General features: G+C 41.2%; 1 protein-coding gene across 1 annotated transcript in view; it reads right to left on the bottom strand.

The window, feature by feature from the left end:
• CCDC18 (coiled-coil domain containing 18) overlaps positions 1–10,413 on the bottom strand; it is a 2,776,331-nt gene extending 2,765,918 nt beyond the window's left edge. The window contains exon 1 of the mRNA XM_044086821.1: positions 9,818–10,413. Coding sequence (XP_043942756.1) covers positions 9,818–10,413 — 596 coding nt within the window. The remainder of the gene's footprint in view (positions 1–9,817) is intronic.
• Between the last annotated feature and the right edge of the window lie 1,866 nt (positions 10,414–12,279).

The following is a 12,279-nucleotide window of genomic DNA, read 5'->3' as shown; positions in this document are numbered from 1 at the left end:
TGTAAGTGTGATCTTTAGAAAAGGGAAAGAGCAAATTGCATAGAAATAAATGGAAATGGTGGGAACAATACACGCAAAATAATGTTCAGAGGAGGAGGACGGGGATTTAAGGGAAAGGAAGAATTCAGCAATTTATGTAATATACTGATGACAGTTATAAAAAAAGAACATATATGATGTATGTGTAATCTGTGTAACTAGAAACATGTTAATATGGTCTGTTTTCTTTTATATTAATGTAAGTTAGAATATGCCTTAAGTGACAAATGTTTAAAAAAAACAGAACAGGAATAGCTTAAAGGCAAACCTGCAAGTGCAGTATTCATAGATCTACTAAAAACATTCAGTATCGTAAACCATAACATCCTGTTGTTTCATATTCAGACCTAAGGATTCTATAAACATTCAATTGGATGGTTTAAAAATTATCTTGCCAATTGGTACTGTGAAATGACATTAAGTCTCTGCCATAGCTTGTGTGTCCTTAAGAGGCTTTCGTAACTGCATGGAACATGCAAGCTAGGCCCAATAAACAAGGTCTCAAAACAAAATAACTGTTAAATTAAGTTACAATGCAACTGTCAACATTTCTATGAAAGTATTTATGCTAGAAATGAAGCAAAGAAAACACGCACACGCATGCATACACACATTTATATGTATATGGGTTTACAGGTAGGTACTAGGCTATTGGCCCTAGGGCCTATATAGGCCTAGCCAAACGGTACCCTGGCTTTTGCCTCCCAAGAAAATTATTCTCCTCTGCCCCTGTCAAGCAGAGCCACAGAAGTGATCCCCGGGGTGAATTTCCTATCTCCCATCCAATCAAGATTTTTCTTGAAGAGTGCTAATGAGGAGCTTTGTTTGATATAGACAGGTAGTTTGTTCCAGAGTATGGGAAGTCTCTGAGACAGGAATCTATCCCTCCAGCATGTTCCGTTTATTGTGGTAACAAGGATTAGGTCCCTAGAGAGTGTAGCTCAGAGGGATTGGGATTTCATTATGTGGAGCATGTCCAAAAGCTCTGGATTTGACATAGCTTTGTATGTTAGGCTCAGATATCTTCCGAGTAGGCGATATGCGACAGAGTAAAGCTGGAGTTTTTTGAGACTGTCTGTGTAGGGCATCTGTTTGAGGCCAGTAATCCTCTTTGGGAGGTATTTCTGAGGCCTTTCCAGTTGTTGCAGATGTCTTGTGAGGTACATACCAAAAGGGGCGTTGTACTCTATAATGGGTCTGAGTGATGAGTAGAGGGGAACAATGACCTCTTTTCCTGGATGAGAAACCTTTTGTGATGAGGTGTGCCACGTAGAAGGATTTTCTGACTACTGTGGCAATGTGATTATCAAAGGAGAGACTACTGTCCACCTGTGTCCCCAAGGTCTCTTATCACACTTTCAGTGCTAAGTAGACTACCGCCTATGTGGTAGTTCATGGGTACAGAGTTTTTACCAAAAGGGATGACTATGCACTTTTTGGCATTGAGCTTGAGGCCATGGCTTTGACACCAGGCATCTGTCTCAGTGAGGCCCTTTTGTAGGATGTCCACATCATTAGGAGATTTGATTATGGCTCCTAGTTTGCAGTCATCTGCGAACTTTGTTAGCCAAAGACCTTCTGTGTTAGCCTGTACTTCAGAGAAGTAGATACCAAACAGGAGAGGACCTAGGACTGAACCCTGTGGTACTCCACTTGTCACTGGTCTGAAGCTGGATTTAGAGTCTGCTACTTTCACAGTGTGTGTTCGGTCAGTGAGCCAGTTGGCAACCCATCTTGTGACACACGGATTTATACTTAGTTTAATGAGTGTCTATAATTCCAGAGTGGGGGATGGTGTTGAAAGCCTTGGCGAGATCTAGATAGGCTGTGTGCACCATCTTACCCTCATCTACAGCTTTGGTGACCACTTCAAAGTAGTCTATCAGGTTTAGAGACATGATCTGCCTTTTACAGACCAGAACTGGGTAGGGTCCAGAGTTTGGAGATTACCAATGTCATTGTTTATAAGTTCCATGAGGATACTTTCCATAGCCTTGCAGACCAGGCTCGTCAGGCTAATGGGGTGGTAGTTCCCAGGGTCCTTGGTGGCTCCCCCTTTGTGGAGTGGGTAACTGTTGCTGTGCACCATTCAGTGGCACAGAGCCTGAGGTGAGGCTATGAACATGGTACTTGGGTGGGGTGCCAATTTGTTCTGTAGTTCATGTAGAACGCAGCCTGGGATGTTGTCAGGTCCCATGGATGCTGTGTTCTTGGCTTTGAAGAGTGTTTTATTTTAACTGTGCAGCCATGATTACAGATACTTTGCATTCTTCTGGTATACAGATGGGCCCTTTAGGGGATGAGAGAGTTGTAAAGTTAGCACTGAACCTATCTGCCAGGATGTTGGCAATATCAGTTGGTTCTGTATATTTAGTGCTGTAACTCAGAGCAGATCTGAGTGTTGCCATTGAGATTCTTGACATAGCTACAGAATGCTTTATGGTTGCCTTTAGAATCAGTGGCGATTTTGTTTTCCTAACTAGCTTTGGAGGATTTTGCGGGATCTCATCTTCTTGCTGAGGCTGACCACGGAATACTTCCAATCATGGGATTTTACTCTTTTTTGCAACAGTTTCTTTCTTCTGTTGTAGAGTTTGTTTATAACAGGGGACCACCAGATTGGCTTCCTTTTTTGGAGGATAGCATCTTGGTTCTGTTAGGGATTGCACGATCCATGCACTCGTGCAAGTACTTATAAAGTTCAATTGTATAGGATTCAGCAGTCGTATCTCTATTGTCCATCAGCATGGGTGTCATGAAGTTTGCCACTTCTGTCTTAAGAAGCATGAAGTTGGCTTTGGAGAAATGGTTTCCATAATGGGTAGTGGGGGGGCTGGGATGTGGATGTCTAGGGTGATTTGCTTGTGGTCGGAACTGACCGAGGAATTGACCTCTGGTGTGGAACACCAGTTGTCCATGTTGGTAATGACCAGGTCTAGGATATTGCTGCCCCTAGTGGGGGTGTGGATAAGTTGATCCAAGGCATTGGAATTTATGAATTCCAGAAAACGTTAAGCACAAGAGTTGGTACACGAGTTTTCCCAGTTAATGGTGGAGTAGTTGAAATCGCCCATTATTAGGGTGTTAGGTTGTACTCTAATATTTTCCAGTGTATCAAGAAATGAGGAGTGGGAATCCTGGGCCATGGTGGGGGATCTGAAGCAAGCTACAATTTGCACTGCGGTCTTGCCCAGAGTTAGTTGCACTTGGATAATCTCAAATGCATTATGCTGAGCAACTAGCCTGGTGGTGTGGGTATCCTTAATGAATATGGACACGCCTCCGCCTTTAGTCCTTCAGTCCAAGTTAGGTGGCCAAAAGGTGTGGTATGAATTATAGCCTGGTAATGCAGGGGTGCTCTCTGAAGCCTTGAACCAGGTCTCTGTCACTGCACAGATGTCGATGTTCTCCATTTTAAGGAGTGCCTCGAGTGAGTGCATTTTGAGGTTTAGACATCTAGCATTGAGTAGCATTACCCTCAGATTTTGCTTGCTTGTACCTGTTACGGTGGTGAATTTGTCATTTGTATCTTGTCTAAAAAAGGCACTATAGGAGTGGCAAGAGCCTTAGCCAGTATCCGGAATCCCAAGGGTGACAGGTGCAGGTCATCTCTGGCAAAGCATCGTGGTTTGTCGATCATGTCATCCCAGGCAGACAGATACTGGATCCCCTTAGAATGACACCAGAAGCTTTGCCAATTGTTGAAGTCAATCATTTTGTCCTGATGGCAGGATGCTACTCAGGACTAGGGTCAAACCTGCCTGGGCTACAAGATCAGAAAGCTCCTTCCTGTCTCCTTTCATGTAGTCCAGGGAGGTACGTCTCAGGTCATTCACACCAACATGGACAATGACAGAGTCATATTTGTACTTGCAAGGTCAAGCTTTTGGAAACTCGAACTTCATGTGGTCAAGACAGAACAAGTGTGTAGGATGAAATTACCATAACAGTAGTATGAATGGTCACTGCTGCAGTAGCCTTAGATATATGGGTCACATCCTGCCAAGGATAAAACAGCCAAGCCAGCTTCCAAAGTTTCAGGGCACCTTCTATGGGTCCAGACTGTCAAGCAGCTCAAGCTGAGCTGACTAAGACAAGTTTGGACATGAAGTCCTTAAGATCTTTCCTGCCAGCACAAAGATGGAGGCTAAGCCCTAGAAGCACAAGGCTAGGAATAACAAAAAATAAAGTTCCACACTATGGCATAAAAAAACACACCAAAAAGAGATATGGAGGGAGTGACTATTGCAGCAGTGATCATTCAAACATCTACAGGTATGGTAAGTTCAACTTACAAAACTGTAATAGGCTTTTCATATTGATCACTGCTGCTCCATGGGTAGATTGCCAGAGGTAACTATGTTTGAGAGGTGAAAAGAGAAGAGTCCAACAGCACCTGGAGAATGGTCCTAAGCAAAGCATGATCTAGACCTTGAGAAGGAATCCAACTTATACTGCTTTGTAAAATTCTGGACAGAGGACCAAGTAGCAGCTTCTAGAATACATCTAGAATCCAACCCTTTCAAAAAAGTCATAGAAGTTAAGGTCCTTGTAGAGTCATTTCCTTGACCCTGCCTGGAACAGATATGTCATGGTGAGTATCACAAAAAGTTATACAACCATTTGTAAAAAAAAAAAAAACTCTGCTTTGACACCAGTTGTCCCTTCTTACCTTCACAAGAAATGAAAAAAATGATCTGACAAGCTGAAAGATTCAGTTTTGTCAAGATAGAAAGTGTTATGTACACTTACCATAAATGTAGATGTTCGAGAGTATCCACTGTTGCAGTCATCACATTTGGGTTATCCTTGCCAGGGTAGCCCTCAGTTGGCCCGAATACCAGAGGCTTAGTATTTCTGTGTCGGTTGCTATCGATTCAGGACTGACATCAGGTCAGTGGTATAAAATCAGGCAGCCGACACCATTACATCAGTTTTTCTTGCCCTAACTGTCCCCCCAAAAGGGAGCTAGGTTATGGTGGAAGAACACCACCAGTAGAAAGTACATACCAAAAATTCCTTGTAAGGAGAGAGAGAGAGAGAGAGAGACAAGACAAGGGGGATGGAAGGAGGGAAACAAGGATTGCAAAAGTGAATACAGTCGAACATCTACATTTACGGTAAGTGTACACAACTGCACTATGTTCTTCGTGTTTCACTGTTGCAGTCATCACATTTGGGTTGATTCCCAAAGCTGAAGAAAAGGGTGGAGGTAGTCAAGAAGACTGGGGGCTGGCTAGGATGCCCTGCAAGACTGCAATGGCAAAGCCTGCGGTGGATTTGGAGAAGATAGGTAAGGGGTAATGCTTGGTGAAGGTATGAACAGATGTCCATGTTGCAGCTGCTAGGATGTCCCCAGTGGGGACCCCTCTGAGGAAAGCTGCAGAGGTGGAATTTGCTCTGGTAAAATGTGTCTTGACTCCCTTGGGGGCAGGTTTCCCGTGTTGTTTGTAGCAGTAATTGATGAAGTGTGCTACCCATTTGGAAATTGTTTGTTTGGATATGGCCTTGCCCTCTGCTCATGCAGCTAAGCTGACTAGCAATTGATCAGTTTTTCTAAAAGATTTAGTCCTGTCTAGGTAGAATCTGAGCTGTCTGTGCGCATCTAGAGAGTGCAGAATCCTTTCCCCCCTTGTTCTGTGGGTCAGGGGAAAAAGGTGGGCAAGTGAATAGATTGGATGAGAGCCACACTGGACACCACTTTTGGCATGAAGGATGGGTTTGTCCTGGGGGAGACCATGCCAGCATGGAAAATGATGAGGGGTTCTACAGCCATAAGTGCTTGCAGCTCTGATAGTCTTCTAGCTGAAGTGATGGCCAGAAGCAAGGCCATCTCCAAAGAGAGAAATTTTAACTCTGCTGAAGCTGCAGTTTCAAAGGGGGCAGGGTGAGCTTTTCTAACACAGAGTTTAGATCCCAAGCTGGCATAGGAGCTCTTCTGGGTGGGCCTCAAATTGTTAGACGCTCTTAGGAACTGTTTGATGAGAGGGTGTGATAAAAGAGGTGGCTCTGTGCTGAAATGAGCAGAGATGGCAGAGGCATGAATTTTAATAGAAGAGAAGGATAGACCCCTGTGTAGTAGGTCTGACAGGTAATCCAGGATGAGAGGAAGGAAGGGCTGTGCCATTACAGCTCTCTTAGCCTAGATCCAGGTGCAAAATCTTTTCCACTTGTCAGCATAAGACTTTTAGTGCTGGGGCGTCAGGCCTCATGTATAACATCTAGAACTTGCTTGTTTAGACTGGAAGCTTGAGGAGAGGTCAGGGAATACGCCAGGCTGTCAGATTGAGGGTCTGCAATTGGGGATGCATGAATTCTCCATTTCTCTGGGTCAGGAGTGTTGGGATCTGAGATAGGTTGCAGGGGTGACAGGCTATGCAGCAGTGGGTACCAATGCTGGCATGGCTATTCTGGGGCAATCAGGATTGCCCTCAGTTTTTCCTCCCTTATTTTGAGCAGTACCCTTGAAATGAGTGATAGAGGGGGAAATGCATAGACAGAGATTTACCCACTGGAAGGATTGAGCATCCACATTTCAAGCCTTGTTGTGAGGTTCCCTGCTGCAGAATTTTCTGAGCTGAAGACTGGAGTGGGAGGCAAAGAGGTCGACCTTCGAGATGCCCCATTTCTGGGTTACAAGGGTGAAGGTTCTTGGGTCTAGTTGCCACTCGTGTCAGTCTAGCAGGTTTCTGTTTAAGTTGTCTGCCAGAGAGTTTAGAGAGCCTGACAGGGATTGTGCTAACAGGTGTAGTTGCATGGCTGAGGCCGTGTGCCAAAGGGTCATGGCGAGCCTGCACAGAGGATAAGAGTGAGTCCTTCCCTGCTTGTTGATATACCACATCACTGTGGTGTTGTCTGTTTTGATCAGTAGAGGCCCCGGGGAGAGTAAGGGTCTGAAAGCTGTCAGGGCATGCTAAACAACTAACATCTCTTTTTGGCTGATGTGCAGATGTATTTGATTTGGGCTCCATTGGCCCTGCATGAACCTGCTGTCCAGGTGTGCACCCCAGGCATAGTCTGATGCATCTGTGGTGAGGGTCTGGGCGGCATGGGGTTGTGAGAAGTGAAGTCCCTTATTGTGGTAGCATGCTGCTGCCCACCAAAGAAAATCTTTCCTTAGACAAGGTATCATTGGTATAAGAATTTCAAGGTCTTGAGAGTGCTGATATCAAAGGCTTTTTAGGTACCACTGTAGTTTCCTCATATGCAGTCTGGCATAAGAAAAGAGTAGAATACAAGGAGCCTTGAACCCTACAGCTTGCAGGATTTTCCTTACGGATAACTGGGAACTGGTGGTTAGTTGAGGGGAAGTAGACTATCAGGTAGGATTGTTTTTCTGGTGTAAGGAATGCCATCTGAGATGCTGTGTCCGGGCTTGCTCCCAGAAATACAATTTTTTGTGTGGGTAATAGTTTGGATTTCTTTTCATTGATAGTATACCCCAGGGAGGTTAGCAGGCCCTTTACAAAGGTCAGGTGCTTTAACAGTTTTTCCTGAATGTCTGCCTGAATCAGGCAGTTTATGTATGGGTAAATATGAATATTTCTTTGTCTGCAAAAAGCAATTTTTGAAAACTCTGTGAGCAGTGGATAATCCAAAGGGAAGCGCAGAGAACTGAAACTGCAGTGATCCTGCCCTGAAACGTAGGTATTTCCTGCATGATTCCCTGATTGGCATGTGTAGGTAGGCTCTCTTAGGTCTAGGGTGGCTAACCAAGCATTCTTGGAAAGCATAGGTAGAAGCTGCTGGAGGGTAAGCATTTTGAATTTTGGTATCACCAAAAACGTGTTTAGAATGGATAGATAGAGGATGGGGAGCCATGTGCCCTCTTTTTTGGGAACCAGGAAGAGACTGGAGTACAAACCTTGGCCTATCTGTTCTGCAGGAACATGCTCTAGTGCCCTCATAGAGAGAGCAGGGAAAGAACTTGCTTTTTGGCCTCTGCCCACTGGTTTGGGGGAAGATCTGGGAACCCTTTTGAGGTTGGCAGAGTGTGAAAATAAAATTTGTATCCCTTGGAAACTATGTTGAGGACCCAGCAGTTGTTGGTAATGGTGGCTCAGTTGCTTGTGTGGAAGGAGAGTTTTCTTCTTAGGGGTAAGAGCAGGTGGACAGAGGGAGGGGGTGGAAGTGTAAAGTCACTGTGAGCTCTTACCATAAGGGGGTGGCTTTGCACTCCCTGGTTTTGAACAGGAGGCACTCCATTGCTTAGAACTCTGCATTCCCTTGGGTTGTTGTCTGGGGGGCCTGCTTCCCCTGGGTCTAGGCTGAGCTGACCTGGAAGGGGCAGGAAAGGACCAGTGCTTGGAGGGGCAATGCCTACTGAACCTCAGTGGCTGGACCTGTAAGAAGTCTAACTGTCTGCATAGATTTAGCTTCTTCCATCTTTTTTAAGACCTCTTCAGCCTTGGTGCCAAATAAGATGTCTTTGTGCAAGGATGCGTCCAATAATTTGGATTTGACATGGTCTGGCAAGGTCTGTTCCTTAAGCCAAGCATGCCTTCTAAGGACAGAACCAGTGACTGCTGCTCTGCAAGATACTTCTAGGGTGTCAACACCACATTGTAAGATGTGCTTAGTTACTCGACTTGCAGAATGCATTAACTCATGTAACTATTTTCTGCACAAGCAGGGAAAGAAGATATTTTTTGTCTGAGGAGTTCCATGGTGTGTTGCTGATATTTCAGGATATGGAATTGACAATGTAATGCTCCACCAGCAAGAGTAGCAGAGGTGTATACTTTTTTAAATAAAGCAAACGATGCAAAAGCACAATAATAGATAAAGAGATAACACACCAAACAGCCGATACTTTTCCAGCGATAATCTCCTTTATTATCTTTTCAAAGACCTGGTACCTCGGCAATTCACCTTCAAAGGATCACAACTCAATGCAGCACAATGGCAGTTTTTATATATGCATCAATTAGATCAATCAATCAATTAATTATATAATTAATTCCAAAAAAGGAGGGAAAAGAACTTATTGTATATGTTTAAAGTGATCTCACAATAATTTATAAACAAATATTCATATAAAATATATACATTTTTGAATATACCAATTATATTGTTTTATTATATTAGTAATCTCATGTATAAATGTGAACATATTATACTATTTTCTTTGTTTAATTATCAAAAATATTTACTAATATATTAAATAATTCATCAAATACCTAATTCTAAATTAAGACCAAAAGGTTTCAAAGTATTGAACTTCAAAATCATCCTCGTTTCTAGCTCCAATAGTCTGTCACAAATGTTATCACCTCTACAACAAAAGGGCTTACCCAAAATGCTGAATTTTAAACTATCTGATTTCCCCTCATGAGCTTCAAAGAAGTGTTTAGCAACTGGACTAGATAGATTTAAATTCCTGATGTCCCTTAAATGCTCTAAAATTCTAACTCTGACCATTCTTTTGGTTTGTCCAATGTACCATATGTTATTACAACTGCAAGTAAGTGTATATACAACGCCAATAGATTTACAATTAAAATAGTGCTTGGGGTTATGGTTAATATTATTAATAGATCTGACATTGATTATTCTATCACATAAACTGCATGAACCACATCTAAATGATCCCACATTAGTAGTGTAAAAAGTTCTTTTTATTAAGAGGTTATTATTTAGTATTTCTTTTAAATTCTTTCCCTTTTTGTATGAAAACGTTATGTGATGAGGAAAGAGCTCACCTATAGAGTCATCCTCGCAAACCAGGTACCAAAATCTTTTAATTAAAGAAACAAATATTTCAGAAAAAGCTGTGTACCTAGTCACGAAAAATATCTCTTCCACATCTCTGTCTTGTTTTGTTAAATCTAAAACATCCATTTCAAACTTTCTGAATGTTTTATGCTTGTTCATAACATTATTCATACTTTTCAGTAATTGCTTTTTTTCATACCCTCTTTCACATAATCTTAGAAACACCTCATTTAACTCATAATCCAACTCGGATTCTATACTAGTATGCTGATAGATTCTTTTAAATTCTCCATGAGGCAAAGCTCTCAACAAATGGGGGGGATGCATGCTAGTAGCATGCAAAAACATGTTCACTGACGTACTTTTCCTGTAGGGTCTAAATTCAATAATATTATTTCTTTCAAATAGGGTCAGATCCAAAAAATTGATTTGATTTCGATTCATCTCATATGAAAATGAGAGATTATGTTCATTTAAATTCAAAGATTCAAAAAATTCACAAAATTCTAATATATCCCCCTTACATATAAAAATTAGGTCATCAATGAAACGTTTGTACAAGATAACTCTGTGTTTGAAAAAATCTGTGGGGTAAATAAACTTTTTTTCAAAGGAGTCCATATATATCACAGCATATGTGGGAGCATAAGCAGCTCCCATAGCCGTCCCCTTAGTTTGTAAAAAATACTCATCATTGAACACAAAATAATTATGAGTCAAGCAGAACTCCAATAAAGAAATCAAAAAACTAGTCCTAGGACCTTCACCTAACATATTATGAATAGCTTCTAGTCCCCACCTGATGTTGATGTTTGTATATAAAGACTTGAAATCAATAGTCACCCAATAGAAGTCACTATTCCAAGAAATCTTAGATACTTCATTAATCAAATCTTGAGTGTTACTGATGTGAGCACTAACCCTGTTAAGATAAATTTTTAACTGAGAGTCCAAAAGACATTAACATTCTCCAAAAAAGAGCCTATCCCTGATACTATGGGCCTACCAGGTGGCTCAATTAAATCTTTATGGATCTTAGGCAGAGCATATAATATTGGTGTGAGAGGGTCTTTAATATACATTTTCTTAACATCAGCATGCAAGAAAAATCCTAGTCGTTCTCCCCTTTCCAAAAAAGTTAATAATTCTTCATTGTAAAATTTTAAGGGGTCCCCATTAAGTTTAGTGTATTCTTCACTATTGCAGAGCAATTTGTTAACCATCACACAGTAATCAGGTCTATTCAAAATAACCCAATTACCCCCTTTATCAGCACATTTGAATACATAATCATATTTCAGTTCTTTAAGATTTTTTAAAGCCTGCCATTCTTCTTTACTTAAATTGAATTGTTTTTTCTCTCTACAAAATTCTTTAAACATTAACTCTGTCTCTTTTAAAAGTACTTTTTGAAAGACTGAAATGGCAGGTACAGAAATGGTAGGTGTAAATTTACTTTTAACATTTCTAAATTTTGGCATCATTAGCTTGCCATATCCTGTCAAATAATTGATATTAGAACTAATATCAATATTAGGATGAGTTGAACAATCATCACCTTCTTCAAAAGAACAGTCAAATTCATCATATTCATAATTGTATACAAACAAATTCAATAAACTTTCATCAAAATCAATTTCATTAGAAACTTCATCTTGAGTTTCAACAGAATTAGAAACATTTTCATTTGCATTCATATTCACATTCACATTAATGAATTTCCTAAAGTATACTCTTAATAAGAGCTTACGAATAAATGTTTTCACTTCTAAGTAAATGTCAGCAAACGAAGGGAAAATCGTAGGAACAAATTTGCTCCCCTTATGCAAAACATTCAACATATCATGGTTTAAGCACAAATCCGATAAATTAACACACTCTAATGAAGTAGCATTGTGACAAGTTCTATTAAATGCAGTTGTTCTCAAACCTTCATTTATAACGGTTTCGCCCCTTTCTGCCGTTTCTTCCGTTTCTCCCCTTGTTGTAGTTGTCGTTTTGAAAGTTCATATTCTCCGCGGAACTAAGGTTTCCCCTCCTTTTTTGGAATTAATTATATAATTAACTGATTGATTGATCTAATTGATGCATATATAAAAACTGCCATTGTGCTGCATTGAGTTGTGATCCTTTGAAGGCGAATTGCCGAGGTACCAGGTCTTTGAAAAGATAATAAAGGAGATTATCGCTGGAAAAGTATCGGCTGTTTGGTGTGTATACTTTTTTACCCCATCTGTCTAATGCTCTGGAATCCCTATCTGAGGGGGTGGGATTCTTAGCTGAAGTTGCTTTGATTCCTTTATGTCCTTGACAGACGACCTCAGTATCAGCAGTCGGATTTTTAAAAAGACATTTTTGAGAGTCAGGGACAGTATAGTACCCGTCAGGTTTCCTGGGGGCAGGAGGGAGGGTGTCAGGGGTCAGACTGGATTCCATAAAAACATCATCCACAACATCCAGGACAGGAGGAATGGCCAGAGGTATGTGCTGTGGAAGATCTAAGAATTCCCTGAGTCTCTTTTTTGA

Source organism: Protopterus annectens, chromosome 10.part0 (genome assembly GCF_019279795.1).
Source record: "Protopterus annectens isolate FY-2018-M chromosome 10.part0, PAN1.0, whole genome shotgun sequence".
Lineage (NCBI taxonomy): Eukaryota > Metazoa > Chordata > Ceratodontiformes > Protopteridae > Protopterus > Protopterus annectens.
This window is presented reverse-complemented; position numbering and strand designations above follow the sequence as displayed.